The 25367-nt window shown below is 42.2% G+C and overlaps 1 protein-coding gene across 4 annotated transcripts in view; it reads right to left on the reverse strand.

Moving 5' to 3' along the window:
• The window catches only part of ARHGAP6 (Rho GTPase activating protein 6), a 522412-nt gene that overhangs the window by 38021 nt on the left and 459024 nt on the right, over positions 1–25367 (reverse strand). For all 4 annotated transcript variants that reach the window (XM_030572709.1, XM_030572718.1, XM_030572735.1 and 1 more), the window contains exons 3-4: positions 18755–18826; positions 3077–3333 (exon numbers count right to left, since the gene is read on the reverse strand). In XM_030572709.1, coding sequence (XP_030428569.1) covers positions 3077–3333; positions 18755–18826 — 329 coding nt within the window. The remainder of the gene's footprint in view (positions 1–3076; positions 3334–18754; positions 18827–25367) is intronic.

Here is a 25367-nt window from a genome sequence, read left to right on the forward strand (position 1 = left end):
ATTCCTTGCAATACTCCCTCCAAGTCAGGGTCGAAGCACATTAGCAGGTGATGCTGACAGGATTGCACTGCTGCTTTCACCTTCAATACACATTTGACCATTTACTTTGATATATTTAATGAGAAAAGAAATTTGGGACTCCCAGAATACATTGCCCAGGAGGTAAAATGTAAGAGGCAGAGTACCCAGAGTCAGTATTATGGAATGGAACAGTTTCCAATGCTCTCTCTTTTCATCTGTGATGCTGGTAAAATATCTTCCAGGAGAAAGAGTGTGGGAGTAATAGGACAAGAACACCCCTGCAAGTTTACTTCTGCATCAGAGCATGTATTTCAAAATCTGAAGTCGAGGGTGCAGTATGAAACTATACCATACTTTTCTGTAGGCCCAAGGAGTATCCAGTCAGAAGTAAAATACAGTATGTGTCTCTAGGGATGACTGGAGAAGGAGAGTGATAGGCTATTATCAAATCTCAGGAAAGCAAAACTACTTAACTATATTTAAAATATGTTTGCAACATACATAGATATTTGGAAACTTATAGAGGACTTGGCTAAAATCCAATATATAAATCTATCTATCCCATTTTAAAGGAGATTGAATGAAGAAGAGACAATAAATCAGTGTCTTTAGAACACAATCTGAAATATGGTAACAAGAGTACTATTTCGGCAACTTCACACAAAAAAACCTCCCCGAATACTTCATGGGTTTCTTGATAGTATATTTTTCATTTTCACTAAGCAGTGACTGAGAGAGGACACAACAGCCAACTTCAAAGGGAAAGGAATTATTTATGGTAGAGATAGAGGTGATGAGATAAAACTAAGAGGGGATATCTAGACTGAATATTAGGAAAAACTATTCGATAGCGAAAGGCCTGAATGTGGAATAGTCTCCCACAGGAAGAGGTGGTAGCTGCATCAGTTGCAACATTTCAAAGTGGGTTAGAAAAAGCACTGGAGAATATCCTGAATGGATAACGAGGAGTCCTTGTGGCACCTTAGAGACTAACAAATTAATCTGGACATAAGCTTTCGTGAGCTAAAATCCACTTCATCAGATGCAACCTAGCTTATGCCCAAATAAATTTGTTAGCCTCTAAGGTGCCACAAGGACCCCTCGTTGTTTTTGCTGATACAGACTAACATGGCTACCACTCTGAAACCTATCCTGTAAGGAACACTTCAATAATGGCTGGGGAATGGACTAGACTGACTTAATGAACTGTAGAAGTTAAAGACAGAAGAGAAAATGTGAGGTTGTAATAGTTAATCATTCAAACACAATCTAATTAGAAAATTAGGGCTGCTTCTACTTCAACTGCTTGCCTTGGGCTACACTTTTATTTATCTCTGAGGTGAATGGTATGATATTACATCACCATGATTGTGTATTGAAACTTCAGCCACAGCACTCTGCAAGCTGAAATACTGGCTGCCATCTCTCTTGTTCATGCCAACAAGGTGTCAAAAACACAGAAAGCTAGGAACTTAGCATGGGGGTGGGGGGGCGGCAGAGAGACATATCTTTTAGATGAAAGATTAAACCTAGGTTTCTTCTGCTCATCCCTGATGGCAGTCCAAGTGGAAATTAAATATCTCAGAGAACTTTTTGAAAAGCAGTAGGGGATGGCTCCCATCTCCTGATCAATAATTCTCTCTCTCACTAACACAGATTCCAATAACTATGGCTGAAATAACATACTACTGAATTACTGTCCCACTTACTGTAATTGTTTTGTAATACTGGAATCTAACTTATTGCTTGTTGTACTTTGGGATACATTGTATTGAATACTGCATAAAATTCATTTTTATTTTGTTAACCGTATACTTTACAGAGTCCCAGAAGGTACTTCCCCTAAAAAGATTTGATGTGGGGGAGGTGGAGAAGACTGAAGGCCGCTGAAGATTCCTTGGGGATGTTTCTTTTTCCCTTAGATCCTCTGGTATCCCCAACACTTAGATTAGTTAGCAGGGTTTAATTTTTCTCCCCATTTTTCCACATAAAAAGGTAACGTGAGTAGCATTTATGACAGCTTGTTACAGTACCTTCTGGGTTTTTTGTAAAGAGCCCAAATTATGACATTATTTACTTTACTGCAATGTTGCATCAGTTCTGAGCACGGCATCAAGTTATAAAGCCCAAGGGATGAAACCCCGCAAATAAGAGGCTTATCAGATATCCATATCATATGCAGGAGCAACATTCTATTTCAATTTAGGCGTTAATACTTAGATCTGACTCCCACTGACATCAGCACTGGTTGGGTCAGGTCCCAGTGCTCAAATTCTCTGGCTAGCACATGGCCTGAGGAGCTGGGCTGGGCATTACACAGATGTGAGCAGTGGAGGGAGGAATCTTCCTTTGCAAACATCATCTTCTGCACTGCATGGTGATTGCAGACACCTGTGCTGCCCCTAGACTTCTGCCCCCACCTCATGCCACAGAGTCACACTTGTTCTGCTGCCAAGGGAGCCCTCAGGCAGGGGCCTGATTTGCCACCAAGGGCCTGATTTGGATCTCACACATGGTTTATCCTACTGTTATTTTCACTAACTTTAATAGAATTGCTCCTGATTTACTCTGAGGTATGTCACATCTGAATCAAGCCATAATTATTTTTACTAGTGGATGCTAATAATTAGATTAATTAATTTCTGGTTTTTTGGACTCTAAATTAGAATATTAATACCTATGAACATCAGTCACATATGTGTAGTCCATCTACCATCACCAGTTGAAAAAAATACACAAGGTCAGAACCTGCAGAACTGGATGGGCCAATTCAAATCAAAGTGGAGGAAAACTGAAAGCCTCGTATTCCTTATGGTGTTGTAATAATCATGCAGTGTCCATCTTATTCTCTCCTATCTTATTCCCAGTTGGGAAAGAAGGCTGACTATCAAGATTACAACTTCCTCCATTAACCAGGGCTGGCTCAAACCACAACCAGCTTCATTTAAATGTGGTCAGATACCATCATGCACAAGTTTCATTTTTGGTGCTGAACAGAGCCTGAGGCCCCTGCAAGTTCCCCAAGTGTGCATTAAGCTGTTACGGGCAAACTTACCCTTCTCCTGGCACGTGGTGCTGGCTCTGGTGTATTAGGGGAAGTGGACTCATTTGGTGTTTCCGAGGTCGAGCTAAGAGATGAGTTACTGCTTGAGAGTTCTTTGTTCTGTCTTTTAGTTCCAAATGGTAAGAGAGAGGCTACAAAGTCTGACACATCTTTCTGCTCTTCTCTCTGAGAATCCTGCTTGAGTTTGTAGGCCCGGTCATTAGCAATTACTTGGGACAAGGGCATTCCAAAAGCCTGCGGTATGAATTCTGCAACAAGAATAGAATTATTTATTTGTTAAATTTGTTTCACTTTATGCCATACTTGTAAAAATAGTGATCATCCCAAGACTCTTGATGTCTTTGACAATTTTCAACTATATAACAATGTCTTTAAGGTAACAGCTCCCTCTCAGTAATAACTCCCAGATAACTATATACTAGCACAGGGGTTGGCAACCTTTCAGAAGTGGTGTGCCGAGTCTTCATTTATTCACTCTAATTTAAGGTTTCATGTGCCAGTAATACATTTTAATGTTTTTAGAAGGTCTCTTTCTATAAGTATATATTATATAACTAAACTATTGTTGTATATAAAGTAAACAAGGTTTTCAAAATGTTTAAGAAGCTTCATTTAAAATTAAATTAAAATGCTGATCTTATGCCAACAGCCTGCTCAGCTTGCTGCCAGCCTGGGGTTCTGTTCGCCTAGGTCGGGAGCAAGCTGAGCGGGGCCACAGCAGGACCCTAGATCTGGGGTGGGGGGTGTTCAGGGGTCAGAGAAGTGGGCTGGGAGTGTGGGGGGGTTCAGGGCAGAAGGTTGGGTGTGGGAGGGGGTTCAGGGGTCAGGGTTGGGGGTTGGGAGGTGTAGGGAAGAAGGCTGTGGGGGGGGTTCAGGGGTCAGGGCAGAGGGATGGGGGCTGTGGGGGTGCAGGGCAGAAGGCTGGATGTGTGGGGGTTCAGGGGTCAGGGCAGAGGGCAGTGGGAGTGTGGGGGGTGTAGGGCAGAAGGTTATGTGTGTGTGGAGGTTCAGGGGTCAGGGCAGAGGGCAGTGGGGATGTGAGGGGTTCAAGGCAGAAGGCTGGGTGTGTGTGGGGTGCTCAGGGGTCAGGACAGAGGGCAGTGTGGTTGTGGGGGGAGTCAGGGGTCAGGGCAGAGAGCTGGGGAGTGTGAGGGATGCAGGGCAGAAGGCTGAGTGTGTGTGGAGAGTCAGGGCAGAGGGCTGGGGTGCTTGGTTTGTAGGGGTGCTCCCAGCCCCCTGCCCTGAGCTGCTCATGGCAGGGGGCTGGAAGGGATATGCCCTGTTCCACCCCTTCCCCAAGGCCCTGTCCCTACCTCTCTCTGCCTCCTCTATGGAGCTGTGTGCACGCTGCCGCTCTTCCCCCTCCCCCTTGCTAGGCCATCAGCTGATTGGTGCAGGGAGGGAAGGGGGCGGGGCAGGAAAGCACCGTGCTGGGGGAAGAAGCAGGGGAGGGGGGAAGCTTGGCTGCTGCAGGACCAAGCTTCTGCCTCCTGCCCCCACAGGAGAGAGTGGTGGGCGGAGGGGCTGAGTGGGGCTGGGACCGCGGCAGTGTGCCACTCAAAAGCGGCTTCCATGCTGTGTTTGGCACGTGTGCCATAGGTTGCCGACCCCTGTACTAGCAGCACAGTGCAGAGGAAGCATAGTCTGTGGTTAAGGCACTATAATAGGCTTGCTGGGAATCTGGATTCTGTTCCCAGCTCTGTCATGTACTCCCTAGGTGACGCTGGAAAAATCATTTCAGCCTAGTCTATACACAAAAGTTGTATAGATTTAACTATGCTGGTATAGATAAAGCAGTCTGACCCCCATGATGTGGGCGCAGCTATACTAGTATAATGGTACTTTATGTTGCTGTAGCTATTTCTATATGGATAGAGGAATAAGCAATAGTAGTATAAGGCACCTTTATACCAACATAACTGCCTCGGCACTGGGGGCTTTAACAGTGTGTGAGGGGAAAATATCATCCCCTAACCAACATAGTCATACTGGTAGCAAAATGGCATAGACTAGGCCTTAGCATGAATTTTTCAAAAGTGCCTAAGATGTTTTGGCTAAAATGATCAGCAGTGAATTGGTTAATAACACTGTCATTTAAAGTGTTGTTGTTAAGCTTTAGAGCTACAAGCCATTTTAGATTAATGGAGTCAGTTCATTTGTCTATTAGAGCTATTGGTTCAGTCCAGTTTCTTAAGTTACGTAAAATACTATGCAACTAAACAGAGTAAAATGTTTATTAAGTCTTTGAGACCAATTCATCCCTGGTGAAAATGGGTGCAACTCCATTAAAGTCATTGGCTTTGAACCCACATATATCAGAGCTGAATTTGGCACACAGACAACACAAACAGGGATGCAGAGGAAGCTATTCCAGCTTTAAAAACAAAGGACAAGCAGGAATTCCTATACATGCATTTTCTGTCACACTTTTTAGAAATACCCTGCTTCTACCAGACTTCCTATTGGGACCAAATGCCCAGCTGTATTTTGTAGAACACCTTTGTAAGTCTTAGCATTTTCACTGAGATTAACAAGGCATTGAAAAAAAAAGTGTACTCCCTGAATCTTGAATTAAAGCATTATTGTATTATCGTACCTAAGGTCACAGACTCTGTTTAGCTCCAGTTAGAGTCATTATCACTACACTTTAGAAGTAAAGCATGCTAAGACACAAACCAATTTAGTGACCAGACTAAGCTAAAATTGGGAAGCTGATCCACCCACATCAAGTGAGTTTGGAGGAGACTAATATACTGAATGACATTTCAAAACAACTTGCTTTCAATTTAGAACAGGTAAAAATATCACAACAGAATATTTAAGTTTTAATTAAGCCGTATGTACTGTTACTAATTCACCCCTAAATGAGATCACCTTTAAAATAATAAGATGTTAAAAATAAACACATGGTATTGTTTTGGGTTGTCTTCTGATTTTTTCTCATTTAGGGACCCCAATTTGGAGGCAAACATTTCAGGCTGAAAGTTCAACTTTAAAATGCACACACACTAACACAGACCTCCCTTCTGGTGTTTAATGGAGGACTTCATTTAGCCAATTGTTAACCCCTATGGTTGTGGAGCTGTCATTCATTCCTTTCCCGATTTCCATTTCTATCCCTCTCCTGTCTCTTCCTCATTACTCCAACCCTTTTCCTGCCCCCCACATTCTCCTTCCTCTCAGTATTTCACCCGCCTGACTTTGCCTCCCTGCTTCCAAGGTTCCCTGCCTCCAAATTGTTCTCTCTGCTCCCACGGTGACCCTTACACTGTGTCATTCTACTGTATCTACAACGTCCTCCTCCACCTTCCTACTGCCTCCTTTATTCAGCTGCCCCTTCCCTTTTCTGGGGAAGGTCATTAAGAAATTGGTGTTTGACCAACTCCAGCAGCCAATGAGACCTTCCAATATTTGGCTCCCACTCAGTCATGCTTGGCATTGGGATGCGATATAGAAACAGCATCGATCTCTTGCCCAACTATCTCCTGGCTACGGAAGTCAGATGATACTACTAGCTGTACCTTAACACTGTTGATCATGGAGTGCTACTAATCTGAATCAGGGACCTTGGCTGGTCTGGAAAGAATTGCCTTAAAATGGCTCCACTCTTTCCTGGTCACAAAAGGTACTCTGGGGCAACACTCTTCCTCCTCCAAGGCTGCCAGCTGTGGAGTTTGATTGTGTCACCCCACCTGTTCAATATGTATGTGCAGCTACTAGGGGAGATTCTCGAGAGCTATGGCTATTGTGCCATCACTAAACTGATGGTAGTCTGCCGTATGCCTTCTTCTCAGAAGATATTAGCCACTTATCTGATTTCTCAATGTGTGGCAGAGGTGGGGACCTGGATGAAAAATCAGCTGGCTTTGGTTCAGGCTAGATAAGAGGAAAGCGATGCTGGCTGGCAGTAGGAATCGCTTTAAAGAACTGGCAAAACCAGTAAGTTCCTCATTTCAAGAAATTAACCTGCCTGTTATCAAACTGGCTCACAAGCTCAAGGTCTCATTAGAGCAGGAGTAATCAGAAAATATTTTTCTTTGCTAACCAAGAGACGGTGCCCATTACTCTCAGATGGAGACCCAGCAGTTATCTATGCCTGTGTTACATCAAGGCTAGACTAGTGCAATATGGTCTACTGCAAAAAACTACCCTGAAGATCAATTGGAAACTTCAGCTAATACAAAATGTGGCTGTAGGGGGGCAACAAAGAAAGCCACCTTCATAGACATGCCTAACAGAGAAGAAGTTGCTAGCAGCTCAAAGTGGGGACCCAACATCTTTGCTAGAACTAAATTTAAATACTGTGGTACCAGGCTGTGAACCTGGGGGTATGATCTGAGCAAATCCTTTAGAAATCTGATGGACACAGGATTTGAAAAAACTGACTGGTGATCTATGGGAGGGTGGAAAGCTGAGATAGTTCCCTCAGAGTCCATTTGCAGCTAAGAGCTAACCCTTGTTGTTTCAGAAACAAAGATAGTCCAAGATATGGTAAATCAGAGCCATAGTTGGGAGGACCCTCTTTGTATGGACCAAATGGAGAAGCTCTTCCATTTAGCAAGGTAAGTAGACCAAATTGAAGGCTTCCTACTATTTAGCAGAACTTCCTGCACCTCCTGAGACTCCAGAGTAAACTCATTCTGAGGTTGTCAGCCTTGAAGCATCTACACTGTCAGATGGAGGGCCTTAAGGTCAGGATGAAGGAAGCGGCCCTGGTCTTGGGAGATCACATCCACACCTCTGAGGAGTGAGAGCAGAGGTCTGACCAATAGTGTTAGCAGAGTCGAAAACCAACACTGATAGATTCATGCAGGGACTATCAGAATAAGGAAAGCAGCATTTTGCTTGACCTTGGACAACACTTTGAGAAGGAGAACTTGCAGGAAAGCATACCGCAGACCTTTTGACCAAGATAGCAGGAAGGTACCTGTCAGTGAAACTGGACTGTGACCTGCTCAGGAATAAAATAGATGACTTTTTTTTATCTTTTGTTGCAAATAGGTCCCACCTGGGGAGTTCCCCACAGCCTTAAAATGGACCTGGTCACATTTGGTTGAAGAAACCACATGGAGTGACCTGCAACAACCTGCTCAGGAGATTTGCCAGAATGTTTCCAACTCCTGGAAGGTAAGCGACTCTCAGGTTGATAGAACTGGCAATGCAGGAATTTCAAAGGAGGATTGCGTCTTCATATAACTTTAACTAATGCCCCACCTCTGGCCCCTTGTTTGTTTACAGAGAACATGGCTGCTGTGCTGTCTGTGCGTATCAACAAATTCCATCCCTCGATATATGGAAGGGCCAGCACACAAGCTAAACAATGTCCTGAAGCTCCCTGCTATTTATTTGGAGACTTGGATCCTGAGAAGACCAAAGGCCCTGAGTGTGAAGCGGACCTAAGTGAGCTCCCCAACCTAGATCCAATACATCTGTGACTAGAGTGGGTGACTGTTGTGGTGGGGCAAAAACAACTCCCTCACAAACATTTGCAGGTTCTTTGAGGACACCAGTCCAGGGAGGACAAGACCTGAGCAGTCATTTGAACCATCATATCCATGTAACAATGGGCCTGTGAGCACACCGAGATGAGACACCTGTAGTTCTCTGAGGTGTAGCCTAGCATGCTGCACCACATAAGTGCACGCCGCCATATGCCATAGACGTTTGAGGCAATTCCAAAACAAAAATGACAGGGCATGCCTTTACATCTTGAGCAATGACCCACATTGTTTGGAACCTCTGCTCCGGCAAGAAAGCCCTGGCCTCTGTAGAGTCCACGACTGCCCCAATTAATTCTGTTCTTTGAACAGGTGTCAGAACAGATTTCTCTGTATTGATTAGGAGCCCCAGCATGTTGAAAGTGGACTGAAGAGTGGCTATATTGGAGAGTTCCTGAGACCTGAACCAGTCTCTCACTAGCCAGTCATCCAAGTAGGGAAACACTTGGACTCCTGATCTTTGCAAGAAAGCTGCTACTACAGCCATGCATTTTGTGAATATGAGAGGGCTGTTGACAGGTTGAAAGGCAGTACTGTGATCTGCCAGTGGGATCCATTGACCATGAACCTGAGAAATTTTCAGTGGCTCTGGTGAATCGCCAGGTGAAAATAAACACCCCTTAAGTTGAGAGCAGCAAAGCAATTGCTGGGACCTAGGGAAAGGATAATGCTAGAGTAGCAATCTGGAATTTTGTTTTCTTTAGGAATTTGTTTAGCTGCTTCAGAACTAAAATAGGCCTGTGATTCCCCTCTGCCTTCAGGATTAGGAAGTAACAGGAATAAAATCCTTTCCCCCTGAATGACATGGACACTTCCTGTATGGTCCCCCCAAGGAGAAGAGACTGGATTTCCTCAGTAGCACACTCGCGTGAGAGTGGTCCCTAAAGAGGGACAGGGAAGAAGTGGGAAGGGGTGATAGAAATAAATTGAAGGGTGTATCCCAGTTTCACCATGCCTCAGACCCCCTGATCTGTGGTGATACAGATCCATACACTTAGGAAGTAGTACAGGTGGTTGGCAAAAACTGAGGTGAAGAAAGATGGTAGTTTGGTAAGTGGTTGACTGCTGTCAATGACAGGTCAAAATGATTGTTTAGACTCTTTAGAGGACCAGTTTGCCAGAACTGGCAGTTGCAGAAGAGTGTGGAGGTGGAGGTGCCTCTTGTAACTTCTGCTCCTCCTTTTGGACAGGTCTTGGGAATGCAGTGAGAAGGACTTAAATAGTTATGACTGCTGTGAGAGGAATGGTTTTCTTTATGTTGCCAGTGTATAAGTCCCCAGAGACACAAGGGTCACCCTTGAATCCTTAAGGTTATGAAGTTTCTTATTTGTCTTATCAGTAAAGAGTAGGGGGCCTTCAAATGGGATGTCTTGAATGGTTTGTTACACTTCCAGGAAAATATCTGTCAACTGCAGCCAAGATGAAGATCATATAGTGATGGCGGAAGCTATAGCTTGAGCCACACATTCCATGACCAGGCTCATTAGCAATGTTGTTTTGGCAACTAATTTGTCCTCCTCCAACATCATAATGAACTCCTGATTTGTCTCACCAAAAAGCTTGTCTCTGAATTTCAAGATTTATCCCAAAGGCTGAAATCATATTGACCCAGCAGAGCCTGCTGGTTCATGATCCTAAGCTGTAAACCTCCTGTGGAATAAAGTTTCCTGCCAAACAGATCTAGACTTTGTGTTTCTTTCCCTTTCAAGGTAGAGGCATGATGTTCCTGTCTCTTTTTTTCATTGGCAGCAGCATCTATCAGGGAGTCTGTAGAATGGTGATTATAGAAGCGCTCAAATCCCTCTGAAGGGACATAGTATATTCTCTCCATGCTTTTAGCACTGGAAGGTAGGGAAGATGGAGTTTACCATAAAAACCTGACAAAGTCCAGGACAGCCCCATTAATAGGGAAAGCTACCCTAGAATGTCCTGAGCAAGCTAAAATGTCCACGAGCCTGGGTGATCTTTCCTGTACCTCTTCTGGTTGAACATCTCCAGGTACAGCCAACCCCATCAACAAGTCTTGATGAGCTCTGGAATTATTAAGAGCAGGACTAGCAGACTCAGTCACTATCTTCTCATCAGGCGATGAAGAAGAACAGACTAAGGCTTGTTGAGGAGCTCCCTTCTCCAGTTCCTCCATAGGAGAGTCCCTGAGCATTCTGTCTCCCCTGTACAGCCCTGATACGAGGGAAGGGAAGATAGTGACCTTGCTGCAGATGCTCCTGGCACCTAGGTGATATAGAAGGGTGGGAAGGGAGTAGAAAGAAGACTCAAGAGGGCCACTGACATGGAGGCGGGACCCAGCTAAGTGCAGGCCATTGGTCCTTAGAGTGCTGAGGCTGAGGCTGATACCACAGTGGGCAGACCTCCCACTGGGGCTCCTGGCATGCTTAGGTCAAGACACATATGATCTGACCTCTGAGTCTGATGAGTCCACTTCCTCAGACTATAGAGGAGCCGACCCCATTGGTACCAGGAAGACTAGCAGAGAGTCTGGAGACGGGGGGACCAGCAAGATCATCACTGGCATCCCTCTAGATGGCACCCTATAGAGAGGAGACAAGTGTAAAAGCCACCGGTACCAAATGGTGCTCTGGGACTGAAGCCACAACCGTGGGAGAGTGCACTTACAATCTTGGTACTGAGCAAGATTCTTAAAAAGCAGGGGAAGCCGGCCCCATCAGGTTAAGAAACAATCTGGCTCCCTTGAAAGCCTTGGGTGTAGAGGACACCAGAAAGGGCTCCGGAGTCTGCAGTACCAAAAATGTATTGGTACTTCAGGGATTGGGCTCAGCAGACCTTTCCCAGGCTCCAGAGTCAGTAATCCCTCCTGAGTGACAGACTGTGTCTGGGGATGTCTCCTCTTTGAACACACCTCCAGGTCCCTGCCTCAGCTCATTGCATTCACTGTAAACTTCAAAGGCCCTGGTCCCAAGACTTTGGGAGATGTATGTTGTTTCTTCTTAGGTACCGGCGATGAGAATCTGCCTCTAGACTCAGTTAGAAGAGGGAGAGCACTCTTAGCCAACTCATACTTGCTTGGTTCTCTTTCCGAGTGGGAAGGTTCCAACAGCAGGCAAAGCGCAGACTCCTTAAGCTGATACTTGAGTCTGAAAGCCCTGTTCTTTTTCAATTGGATTTTGAACTCTCTACAAATGTCACATGTCACTCACATGCACCTCAGCCAGACACTTAAGGAAGCTGGGGTGCGGGCAGCTCACTGGCATAGACTTATTACATTACTGACAGTCTTTGAAGCCAGGTATTAGTCCAGAACCAAGCCCAGTATCCAACTAGGAAACCACTCTCGAAATTTAAGATCCTAAACTTATTATATCTCAATATGTACAAACACACTACACGAGATCAAAAACTAACTCTACAGGTATCATATACACTATAAGAGGGAAGACTTGGAGATACGAAGATCAGAGGTCCAACAACTGTCACTGGTATAGGAAGGAACCGAGGGAGATTGGGGTCAGTGTGGCCCTTTACACATGTGTCATGGTGCCAGGGCCCAGAGGGCATTTCTGTTGCCCCGATGGATAGTGCTGAGGGAAAAAAACTCTGACAACTGTGCATGAGGTGCACACACACCTACAGTGGAATGGGCATACACGATCACTCAAAGAAGAATTAAATTCAAGAGTCTGAAGACTGGAGGCAGGGTGAAACTCTGGCTTCACTGAAGTCAGTGGCAAAACTTCCACTGACTTCAGTGGAGTGAAGATTTCACCCTAGATGTTCTCAGTGAGGGATCTGCTACTGGAACTTTGCTAGCTGGTCTAAGATCATACGGCCTTCCACCATGCTTTGATTTAGTAAGTCTTTTTCTGTGTGAAGGATTTTGATTTTTTTAAATGAAGAGTCCCTTAAGCTCTTAGTTGACATTAGTACAGAAGTGACATAATGTGTTCTTTAAAATTGCTCAGATGCTTAGAGATCACAAGAGGCACGTTTTAGAAATGTAATAAAACAAAACACAATAGGGCACTGACAAAGCCTGAAACAAAAATACTATAATAAAAAAAACTTTTTGTATTTATTATGGAACTCTTCTCTTCTTAGAATAACCCAAGGCATACTGACAACATTAGTGTTAATTATTACTGAAGCAGCCTAAGAGTAAACATAAGAAATACTTTTAAATTCACAGAAAATGGGTGGAAAATAAGCATGGAAGAAGAATATTTCCAGAATTTCTGGCTGCAAAGACCAATCAAATATTTATTCAAAGAAGTGCTTTTTCTCTAGAAATAACCAGCAATGCCCTTGGTCAAACAAATCCACCAGGTACAGCCTTCTTGATGTTCAGGAGGCTGAATTGGGCCCTAAATGTTTACATTCCACACAGAAACACAGGCAAATCGGATAATTCTCAGTTGCTGAACAAATCAAGTTTAAAAGTTTCATGGTCCATCTCTAGTGTTTTTTGAAAGCATAAAATATTTAAAATAAAACGGAACAATCCTACTGTACCATATTCCAGAGACTTAAACTCCCACAATGATGCCACTATGCATGTACCTTCTGAATTTTATTATGTGGTTCTAGTTTAGTGTTCAAGGAAAATACCTCACTATATGTTTTTAAGAGAAGGCTGTGGGAGAGGGAGCAAAGAATCAGCTCACTGATAAAATCTTGCAGGAGAAATCCTTTTGAGGCGGCATCTATCTCTGGAATGCAAGGGTGCACAGTCAAAGAAAGGATGCTTAAACTAACACCCATATCACTGTCTAAGGACAGATGAACGGCTCTATTTCTCCTGTCATCAAAATTAGAAGTGAATTTGTAAGGAACAGGATCTCAGCTGTCAGCATGCCAGGCATCCCATTCAGATCAACACTGACATTTTATTACTCGCCCGAACTGAGCACTCTCACTGTCAGCAGCAAAACAGAATGTTTGGAAAATGCTTAGGGACACACACAGACAACAAGAGGGACGGCCAGAGTGACTATAAATACAAGGAGGTGGAGAAGAGAAAACACTGACTACAATGTTTGGGTGGGGTGCTTGCTCTAATGTTTAGCTTTTCACATCCGGCAAGATTTGTTGTATCCTGCTGTGATGAGTCACTCAAAGTAGTTCAAACAAACAAAAAGGTACTTAAGTTTTTGAGCCTTTTCCTTTTCAATTAAATGATGATAGATGTAGCTGTCAAAAATGACAAAACACTGATATAAATCTAACTAAAGAACATGCAGTTTTCTTTCGCTGCCTGTGATGACCTTAGAAAACACTGGGACTTATCTGGCTACTGATACTTTCACTCCTGCAGAAGTAATAAAGTATATATCTATTTATATGTAGATATAGATAGATATAGCTATAATCTGCTGTTAAGTGAGTAGAACTAGATCTGATCCTGAAATATCAGTGATTAAATCACACAATACCCAGTAAAGTATGTGTTATTGTGCCCCATTTGATAGACGAAGCTAGACTGTACCTCTAGGGCACCGCGATTTGTTGAGGATAGTGCAGGGATGCACCATCTGGGAGAAATCAAGGAGAGAATGCACCTCTTGGAAAAACAATGCTTCCCAAGCCTGCTTCCCCCAGTGTGCCTGCCCTGCCCAAGGGCTAGCACAGAGGGAGAAGTCCCGGAGGGCAGGGAGCAAGGCCACACCTTCTCCCTTCCATCTGCTGCCCCTTTTCAGGCACTGTTCATCCCCGGGGAATCACAGAGGTAACTGTGTTTGGGCTCCCTGAAGCGCAGGGTCTGCAACTGCAGCAGGCCCTGCACAAGGGATGCTCCAGGGAAGGGAAGGCTCTTTGCACCAACATAAAGGTCGGCCATAATCGAGCCCATAATGAATGTTCTGGAAACCTAGACACATTGCTCTACCTGTGTTATTTCCTTCCTTGCCCTAACTGTGCCCCCTTCCCAGCTCTGAAGAGAGGAGCTACTAGCCCAATCTCTTAGGCTGGGTCACTAGTCGCAGGAGAACTTGGGACAAGTAACCGTGAATGAGTGAGTGCTCGTGACTCATTTTTGTGTGTAGTATGGCCCACATCCATAGAGCTGAGTGTTTGTTTTGTATCAGTTGCGCTATATTGGGAGACATTCTCTTTATAAAATAAATGGTAGAAAGTCTTGTCAAAAAAACATCACACACGAGATGAGGATAACACTCTGCTCATTGTGAAGCATAAAAGAAGGGAGGTTAGCTGTGACCTGCACTCAAGTAACATAGAGACCATTATTTGGGGGACTGGCTCATTAATAGTCATCACAGTGTAATCACATCCTCACAGAGGGGAACAATACCAAGAGGCACATTTTAGTCACTGGGGCTCATATGCTGCATGTACAGTGGAGAGGAGAGCAAATCCACAAGGGAAACTATGGTGAGGACCTGCAGAGTTGGAAAGTGGTTAAGCCTGATAGTGGCCCAACTCCTCCCTTGGCCACATCACCCACTCTGCTAAATATAATATACTGCTAAATATACAGAGACAGCCCTTTCATGCCTCAAACCTGCAGCCAATCCACATGTAACAGCAGCAAAATGGCTTTCTAAAGGGGCAGCACTACTCCCAGTGAGTGCTTTGTGATTCCCTTCCACAGAGTCACAGCTCAGGGCAGTGGCTATTGTTCTTGCAGGCTGGGGAGGGAGCTGCAAAGCAGTGCAGGAGGGAACCCTTCTGTTCAGATGAGCATACTCCACAGCTGGGGACCAGGATCCTTACGGACTCTTGGCCCTTTGCTCCCTTTTTCAACATTAATGCCTACCTATCTGTCAACTCCATCAATCCAGCAGCCTCTGAAGAAAGAAGGGAAAATGGGGTCTCTGTGGCTCATATAGAGCAGGAAATTTTCTCCACACATTTGTTCCCCTGTATGTTATTTTTTGCAGGAGTGGAACATATAGGCTTCTGATATTAAACTTCAAGATAGAGTGTTTGGAAAGGGTGGGGGAGGTGTTAAGCGAGACACATTTGAAACAGCCCAAAGGGGAAAAAATAAGAAATTAAAATCCATAGAATCAGCACAGAAACAGGTAAAAATGTGTAGTTAGAGTTATTATAAGTATTACAGAACACCAGGAAGTAAGTAAAAACAAGAAGGAATAAGCACAAACAATATGTTGCCCTTTGCTTGTGGTAATGATTCAGCCCTACGTAGCAAGATACATTCAAAAAAACATATCCAATAAAAAGCAAAAATTCAGCCTAAGATATGCTAACAGAATGGGAATTGTTGGCAGGTAACATGCTACAGCTAAGAAAAAAAATCTGAAGAACAAATACCTTATATAGAGAAAAAAATATTCGTAAGTATCTAAGCAGTACTGTAAGAGCCTGCCAGAGTCAGTGGTTGGATGAAACAAACTTATACACAACAAAGAAACATTTTAAAAGGCTAGAATGATGAAAAAAAAAAAAGATATTGTTTAAATGATCTTTTTCATAGTGAAATATGGGGAAAAGAGTAATCCTAGGGCAAGCATTTACATGTAACAAAAGTGAGAAGATATCTTTTCATAAGAAAGAAAGAAAGAAAAGAGGCATTGAAATAGCTCTGGAAGTACAATTCTGGAAAATAAACGTTTTTGATGGTACTATAAAAGTAATTGAACTGTTACAAAATACATAATTCATCTTTACAATCAGCTATTACACTAGAGAACAGTACACCCGCTGAAGGACAACAAGGAGATAAAATTTATTTAGGGCTTCTCTACATGGTGTGTTAGTGTGCACTAACGTGTCACACAGTGACTATCTGAGTGGACCCTGCTAAAAGTTCCCTACTGCACATTGCCATAGGACTGTGACCTACATCAACAAACACTAGGGAACTTTGAGTGTGCCTCAGCAGGGTCCACACACAGTGTGCGCCGTGGAATTTGCATCCCAGCTGGTGCACATTAATGCACTACACAGACATAGACAAGTCCTCAGACTCTCAAAAAAGCTTGAAAATAAAGATTTTCTCAAGACTATTAAAGAAGCTCAAAACCCTGTGATGGAAGATAAAATCCTGCCACACATTCAAAACTGGTTAAGAGATAGAAGACAGAGTGTAGGAACAAGTGGCCAGTTCCTTGTGCATAAGGAGTTTATGGTAAAAAATGTCACAAATCAGTTCTAGAATCAGTGTTGTTTACCATCTATTAACCAGCTTGAAAATGGGATGAATAGCAAACAGAATTTTCTCACAAAACTAAATTACTTAGTTTACTCAAGACTAAAGAAGACTGTGAGAAAAAAAAAACCTAGGAAGCTGAGCAACATGGTAGGTGATTAAATTTACTGCAGTCAAGTGCAAGGTAGCACACACTGAAAGAAAAAATTAAAATATGGTTATTCTTTGTTCAAAAAGGAGAAAAGTATCAGAGTTAAATAAAGTATAGGAATAAAATATCAGTGTTATGCGCACCTGACGAATGGAGGTTGTTTGTAACTCTGAAATGTTCGTAACTCTGAACAAAACATTATGGTTGTTCTTTAAAAAGTTTACAACTGAATATTGACTTAATACAGCTTTGAAACTTCACTATGCAGAAGAAAAATTCTGCTTTCCCTTTATTTTTTAGTAGTTTACATTTAACGTGCATAATGTAAACTACTAAAAAATAAAGGGAAAGCAGAATTTTTCTTCTGTACTGTATTTGATTGTTCCCCCTCTGCTGCCTCTGTATGTGTTCAATGTTACATCTGCTACGCTTAGTGACAAACGTAAGGTTTTACTAATATTTCTTCTCTTATCACTCCAGAGTGACACTGCTGCAGGAGAGTAAACTAGATTCTATTCTGTCAAATGAATCATCAACAAGTGTTTTTTTTTAAACCAAGTTCCAATTACAAGCAGTTAGCTCTCAAGAGCCTAAGGATTTTTGCAGGCAAGTAATCTAGTCTTAGAGTCATGCTGTTGAATGCAATAGCTTATAAAGTGTCAACTATCCACAATTCAGTGGAGGATGAGACCCCTCATTTTCCATGTACTACCAAGACCTTGTTGGATGATAGTCTTTTGGCGCAGTTGCCTCCACCTGGCTGCTGTATTCAGTGTATGTGTAGACTGCTTCTATATGGTCCTGAATAGTTCAATGAATAGAACAACTATAGTCATAAGAAAAATAAAATTGAAATAAATTAATACTTCACTCTGTTGTAGCATGTAATAATCTGCACTGCACTATAATTTGTTCAATTGTATTTTAAAACTGAATTTTGGTTATAAGAAATTCCTGGAAAAGTATGGTGATTAAAAATATGGGTAAATAGATAAGGCCAAAACCTGGAAATTTGACGAAAGGCAAGGAAAATTAAGTGTATTTGCATTAACTTATTCAGCAAATAATGCTCATAATTTAGTTAGGCTATTGAATCACCTAAATCAATTAGAAAAACTATTACAAAAATCTTTAAAAATAAACATGACATAGGTATTTCATTTTTTTCTGAAATTTATCAGCAATCTTAATGTGATAAAGCTTAATTATAACATTTATTCACACACGTTTCAGATCAACCTGGAGCCTTATTGATGAGTCAGGAAAAAACGAACAAAACAAACTGAAACAAACATGTGCCCTTTCTAGAAATGCACAAATAGTTAAAAAAATTACACTGGCTCAGTAGCTATATTAGTTACAAAATGTCATTTCAAAGCTCCATTCTTCCAGTTAATTAGTATATCAACATTCATGTCAGAATGCTAAATGCCATTAATACTCTTTCATAACTATAGTTTTTGATTCCAGGCCAACTTTTCTAGACCATCTTCTAAAACAGTGACTGCAATGTTAGACACACAATTATCTACAAGCACAAAACTGTGGGTGCAACTTTAGAGTCTGGTTTTAGGTGTCCTCACAAATTTGGCTATATATGTGTCACCCTGAACTTATCTGAAACTGACTGTACAGTAGCAATGATAGTTTGCCATGTTTTAAACAATAATTTCCGCTTGCTAGGACAAAAATATTGCTTGCGTAACAAAAGTTTATGTTGCACAGTGCAGCTAGATTATGGCAATGACAAAAAATACAATATAAAATATAGTATTTTTTCTATTGGGGAATAAATGACTAGATAATGTATTAGTTTAGGTAACACAGTCCTATTGCAGAAGATACCCATTTCAGTATACAAATTTCATAAAAATGTACAGCTATTAGATACATATGTACTTCTTTAATCTTCACTGTACCTTTATCTCTGTTTTTCTCCTTCCCTAATGAGTCCAGTTTCTTTCTTAAGGATTTTTTCCTCTTTTGTCCATCTATAAGAGAAAGAATAAGAAATATGTGAGGAGAAAGAATAGTTAAAGTAGTGTTATCCATAAACTAGAATATATACAGTTAAATTGTCAATTGCATGAGTGGGCACACTGAGAGAGGAAAGGGTATAAGAAGCCTTTTACGTGTACGTATACGTGTGTGTGTGAGTGAGAATGAGACAAATTCCAGGGACAGTCACAATCCTTGAGTTCAAGAGAGCACTGAGACTCTTTCCATTCTGTGCCCCTAAGAGGGTCTATGGAGGAGGTGGGACCATAGTATGCACATCTACCCACACACCAGTTTGCACAGTGGAAAGATCTCAAATGATACGTAAGTATTAGGTTTCAGAGGGGTAGCCGTGTTAGTCTGTATCAGTAAAAACAACTAGAAGTCCTTGTGGCACCTTAGAGACTAACACATTTATTTGGGAATAAGCTTTCGTGGGGTATAACCCACTTCATCAGATGCATGGAGTGGAAAATACAGTAGGCAGGTATAAATATACTGCACATGAAAAGACGGGAGTTGCCTCAACAAGTGGAGGGTCAGTGCTAATGAGGCCAATTCAATCAGGGTGGATGTGGCCCATTCCCAGCAGTTGACAAGAAGGTATGAGTATCAACAGAGGGAAAATTATTTTTGTAGTGACCCAGCCACTCCCAGTCTTTATTCAGGCCTAATTTGATGGTGTCAAGTTTGCAAATTAATTCCAGTTCTGCAATTTCTCGTTGAAGTCCAAATTTTTTGTTGAAGAATGGCCACTTTTAAGCCTGTTATTAAGTGTCCAGGGAGATTGAAGTGCTCTCCTACTGGTTTTTGAATGTTACAATTCTTGATGTCTAATTTGTGTCCATTTATTCCTTTGCATAGAGACTGTCCAGTTTGGCCAATATACATGACCGAAGGGCATTGCTGGCACATGATGGCATATATCATATTGGTAGGTGTGCAGGTGAATGAGCCATTGACGGTGTGATTGATATGGCTGGGTCCTATGATGGTGTCCCTTGAATAGATATGCGGACAGAGTTGGCAATGGGGTCTGTTGCAAGGATAGATCCCTGGGTTAGTGTTTCTGTTATGTAGTGTGTAGTTGCTGGTGAGTATTTTCTTCAGGTTGGGGGGCTGTCTGTAAGTGAGGACTGGCCTGTCTCCCAAGGTCTGTGAGAGTGAGGGATCATCCTTCAGGATATGTTGTAGATCCTTGATGATGCGCTGGAGAAGTTTTAGCTGGAGGCTGTAGGTGATGGCTAGTGGTGTTCTGTTACTTTCTTTGTTGGGCCTGTCCTGTAGTAGGAGACTTCTAGGTATCCTTCTGGCTCTGTCAATCTGTTTCTTCACTTCCCCAGGTGGGTACTGTAGTTTTAAGAACACCTGTAGGTGTTTGTCTCTCTCTGAGGGATTGGAGCAAATGTGTTTATATGTGAGGGCTTAGCTGTAGACAATGGATTGTGTGATATGGTCTGGGATGAAAGCTGGAGGCGTGAAGGTAAGTATATTGGTCAGTAGGTTTCTGGTATAGCGTGTTTATGTGACCATCGCTTATTTGTACAGTAGTGTCCAGGAAGTGGATCTCTTGTGTGGACTGGTCCAGGCTGAGGTTGATGGAGGGGTGGAAATTATTGAAATCCAGATGGAATTCCTCAAGGGCCTCCTTCCCATGGGTCTAGATGATGAAGATGTAGCGCAAGTATGGTAGCGGTACAAGCTGAGGAAGCATTGTTCTAAATCAGCCATAAAAATGTTGGCATACTGTTGGGCCATGTGAGTACTTACAGCAGAGCTGCTGACTTGAAGGTATAAATCGTCCCCAAATCTGAAATAGTTGTGGGCAAGGACAAAGTCACAAAGCTCAGCCACCAGGTTTGTCATGACATTATTGCAGATACTGTTCCTGATGGCTTGTAGTCCGTCTTTCTGTGGAATGTTGGTGTAGAGAGCTTCTACATCCATAGTGGCTAGGACTGTGTTTTCTGGAAGATCACCAATGTACTGTAGTTTCCTTAGGAAGTCAACGGTCTCGAAGATAGCTAGGAGTGCTGGTAGTGTAGGGCCTGAGGAGAGAGTCCACATAGCCAGATAATCCTGTTGTCAGGGTGCCAATGCCTGAGATGATGGGGCATCTAGGATTCCCAGGTTTATGGATCTTGGGTGGCAGATAGAATCCCCTGCTTGGGGCTCTAGGGGTGTCTCCATGTAGATTTGTTCCTGCGCTTCTTCAGGGAGTTTCTTGAGCATATAGTGCAGTTTCTTTTGGTACCTCTCAGTGGGATCAGAGGGTAATGGCCTGTAGAATTTGGTGTCAGAGAGTCGTCTAGCAGAGAGTGGCCTGAGTATTAGGTGTTATTGTTAGACAAGTGGAAAAACCAGATTCCACAATCCTACTACTTATGCCTCACCTGTAGTCATGGGGCTATATTTCAGTTACACTGATACACAGCTAATATCTTGGGGACAGGTAGGGAGAAAACCAAGACTCAAGGAAGAATACTGATAGTCATGTCAGATGGTTGCTATTTGACCAACTTCAAAAACCAGATTCATCAGACAACGAGTTTTCAATCTGTGTATGTCCAGATCAGTTCCGATGGATAAGAATTTTAGAAGAACAATTGTTTCAATATAGTACATTTAAAAAAAAATTCTATGAGGTATTAGGCCCTGAAGAGTTCATGTTGCACGGTAGGCAGGTTTCTTCTTGACTCAAATATTTCAAAAGCCTGGCTACCATTATTTTCTTAAGAATATAATGAAAAGTCAACAAAAATGACTTTATAACAGGTATAAACTCAATGCTCTAGGTTAAGTTATGTGCCTGCTTTAACTTGTCACTTTTTTGTGTTCTAATGTCAAAAAACTATAATAGACCTATACTGAATGTATGCACTACTCTAGCTAGTGATTAATGCATGTTTACTCTTAACATGCTGTTTTTGTAATACACAAAAGAAAACATGTACTATATTTGTTTCATTTGTATGGTAGCAAGAGCAACAAATATCGCCTCAGCATGTTTTCTTATACAAAGCAATTTCACAAAGAGGCTTTATGATTAGGGTTATTCAGCAGACATCTTACCATATAACAGTATTATTCATACTTTTTACCATTAGGTAGACAGAGCTATTTTTATGCACTTTCAAATATAAGTCTGAATACTGTCCCTGTTACAAAAAAGCATAACAGATTTTAGAATAAAATGTCAAATTCTGCTCTCAGTTACACAGTGTAAATCAGAAATAATTCAACTCAGGTTCAGAATTTGCCCCACATTTGGAGATATCCTCCATGTGAATTTCTTTCTTTCTTTCTTTTCTTTTTTTTTTTTTTTATAAATGTCTACTGATTTTGGTATCTCTACATTTTAGACATTGAAACTTCCATTCTATAATAGCGTTGCAGGCAACCAAAAGACATGCTTTCTGCCCAAATAACATTACGAAAAGGACCATATTTAGAGCAATGCTGTTTTACTCTCAATATACTCAGCTGAAAGTGGTGTCAAGCACTGGCACAAGAAATATGGGCAAAATTCTAAAAAATGCACGAGTAACACTTGCTGCACACAAAAAATCAGGATTGAATACATGCAAATGTATGTATGCACGCAAAGCCCCAATTTACACACGAGTGAGCCTTAGCTTCTACATCTTTGTGATGTGCCTTTGCAAGTTGGGACATAGTGCACAAGTTGTCAGGACCAGAGAAGGGGTTTGCATCAGAAAAAAGGACCAGTTTGGGTGGCGAGGGGTGAAAGAGAATCCAGAGAAGAGTCTTTAGCAGAGTGTATCCTTGGGGAACAGAAAGAAAGCCTTAGAATACCAGGGGAAAGTTACTCATCAGGTAGTGTAGGTCATCATCCATTCCCTTCCTTTGAACTTTAGCTATGAGTTGATGGTGGATATAAAGGAAAACCTGTGAAATGGGTTGAAGAACAAGTGGTGGGAGAACAAAGTGAAGGATATCCAACAACTTGCCTACGCCCATGACATGCATGGATTCTTCAATACTACCAAAGCCCTCTACAGACCCCGCACCCAAGGGCTAACTCTCCTTCGATCCAGGGATAGAGTCAACATTTTCAAGGACAACAAAATCAATCAATTCATGATGGAAGGAACACTTTGAAGACCTCCTGAATCGTAACTCCAATGTTGATGAAAACATCTTAGATTTAATCCCTCAACATCCCTTCAAGGAGAACGTTAGAACCCCATCAGCACTGAACAAGATAAAGAAAGCCATCAAACAGATGAAAGGCATCTGGAGCTGACAGAATCCCTGCCAAAATCTTCAAAGGAGAAGAACTGGCTTGTCAGCTTCACACCCTAATCCTCAATATCTGGAATTTAGAAGCAATCCCAGCCAACTTTAGGCATGCCATGATTGTGACCATCTTCAAGAAAGGAGACAAATCAGATTGTGGAAACTATAGAGCAATCCCCCATTGTCCACCTCCGGAAAGATCCTTGCCAAAATTCTCCTCAACTGACAGTTTCCCATTGCTGAGGAAATGCTTCCAGAATCATAATGTTGATTCAGGCCATTTTGGAGTACCAGCAACATGATCTTGACTACCCGCCAACTTCAGGAAAGGTGCTGCAAACAACACTGACCTCTAGTCAGGGCCTTCATCAATCTCATGACAGCATTCGACTCCATCAATCATGAGGTCCTGTGGAGAATGCTCCTCAAATTTGGATGCCTGGCAAAGTTTGTTGCCATCCCCCAACTCTTCCATGACAACATATCTTTGATGGTCATCAGCAATGGATCCAAAATGGACCCTTTCTTAGTCAAGACAGGAGTCAAGCAAGTCTGTGTCATCACTCCAACCCTTCTCCATCTTTCATCACTGACAAGCTCCCCTGCAGACTTGACATCCAGTACAGAATGGATGGCAAGCTATTCAGCCTCAATCCTAGACAAAGATTTTGACTAAATCAGTCACTGAAGTCCAATATGTGTATGACTGTGCTCTGTGCGCCCACTTGCAATACCTTAAAAAAAAAAACAGTCAACATTATCTCTGAGGCCTATAACCAGCGAGGCCTCACACTCAACAGCAACAAAACTAAATCAATGAGGAGTCCGGTGGCACCTTAAAGACTAACAGATTTATTTGGACATAAGCTTTCCCGGATAGAAAATCCCATTTCTTCAGATGGGTTTTTTACCCACAAAAGCTTATGCTCAAATAAATCTGTTAGTCTTTAATGTGCCACTGGACTCTTTGTCGTTTTTGTGGATACAGAATAACATGGCTACACTTCTGATACTTAACAAAACTAAAGTGCTCCACCAATAAGCTCCAAACCACCATCAATGGTGCCTCCACTATATCTTCCGAAATAAGAGGGATGACCGACGCACCAACCTCAGCATTTTGTCCCAAGCCAAAACCTCCTGCATTGAAGCTATGTTGGGCTGGTCATGTTCTTTGAATGCCAAACAATTGGCTCTTAAAGCAGGTCATGTTCTCACAACTGGGTCAAAGCCAATGGATGAGGAGAATGCAAAAAAAGCACTTCAAAGAACCCTCAACGCCAACATGAAGAAGTGCAACATCAACATAAACTCATAGGAAACCCAAGCCTTCATCCGACAAAAATGGAGAAGGATCTTGAGGAAAGGATCCCAACATTGTGAAACCCAACAAAGAGAACAGAAAATGGAGAAATGAGAAAGGAAGAAAGAACACGCTGCAGCCCGACTCAACAATCTAGATTCTCACTATCCACCAGGAAATGTCTGTTCCAACTTTGGTAAGATCTGTGGATCCCAGAATGGTCTCATTAGTTACCTGCAGATCCACCGATCACAACTGGCTATCATTTTATGGAAGACAATCATCCTCGAATTTCGAGGGATCACTGATCATAGATCCATCATCAGACCTATGAACCGGTACAATAGCTGAGGATCTGCCTCAAAGACAAGAAAATAAAGTGTGAAGGTTCAAGTGAGACAGATGGAAAAGTAAGACATTTGAGAATTTTGTTGAAGAATCTGATGCTAGTAGCTCTGTTCCAGCCAAGGGGACGGAGAATCAATTTTTTCCCATCAGAACACATGATTAAATCAAATATATTTCATATGTAAATAGTTTGGTAGCGATTTTTGATGCATTCATTTTGGTTATGTCAGGCATAAGGCATTCTGGAAATATTTGCAACTACTTAGGGACTCAGCACACTAAGAAAGCTTTGGAAATCTTACCCTTAACATTCTCCAATCCACTAACAATAAATAATAATGCTTTGCATTTATGTAGCACTTTATTTAATTTCTGTATAGTGCTTTGAGAATAGAAGTAATCCTCAGAGCATTCCCCAGAAATAGGTAAGTATTATTATCCCCAAGCAAAATTTACTCATTCTCCTCACTGTAGTGCTTTGAAGATTAATTACCGAATATCTGCACAGTGCTTTGAAAGTGTAGTGCTATCTACAATGAAATATCGTTTAGTATTCTAACCTGTGGTTAGAAGGTACTTAAACCCCAAAGCAACCCCCATGCCCATCGAGCTATTATCTAGCC

The sequence above is a fragment of the Gopherus evgoodei genome, chromosome 1, assembly GCF_007399415.2.
Source record: "Gopherus evgoodei ecotype Sinaloan lineage chromosome 1, rGopEvg1_v1.p, whole genome shotgun sequence".
Classification (NCBI taxonomy): domain Eukaryota; kingdom Metazoa; phylum Chordata; order Testudines; family Testudinidae; genus Gopherus; species Gopherus evgoodei.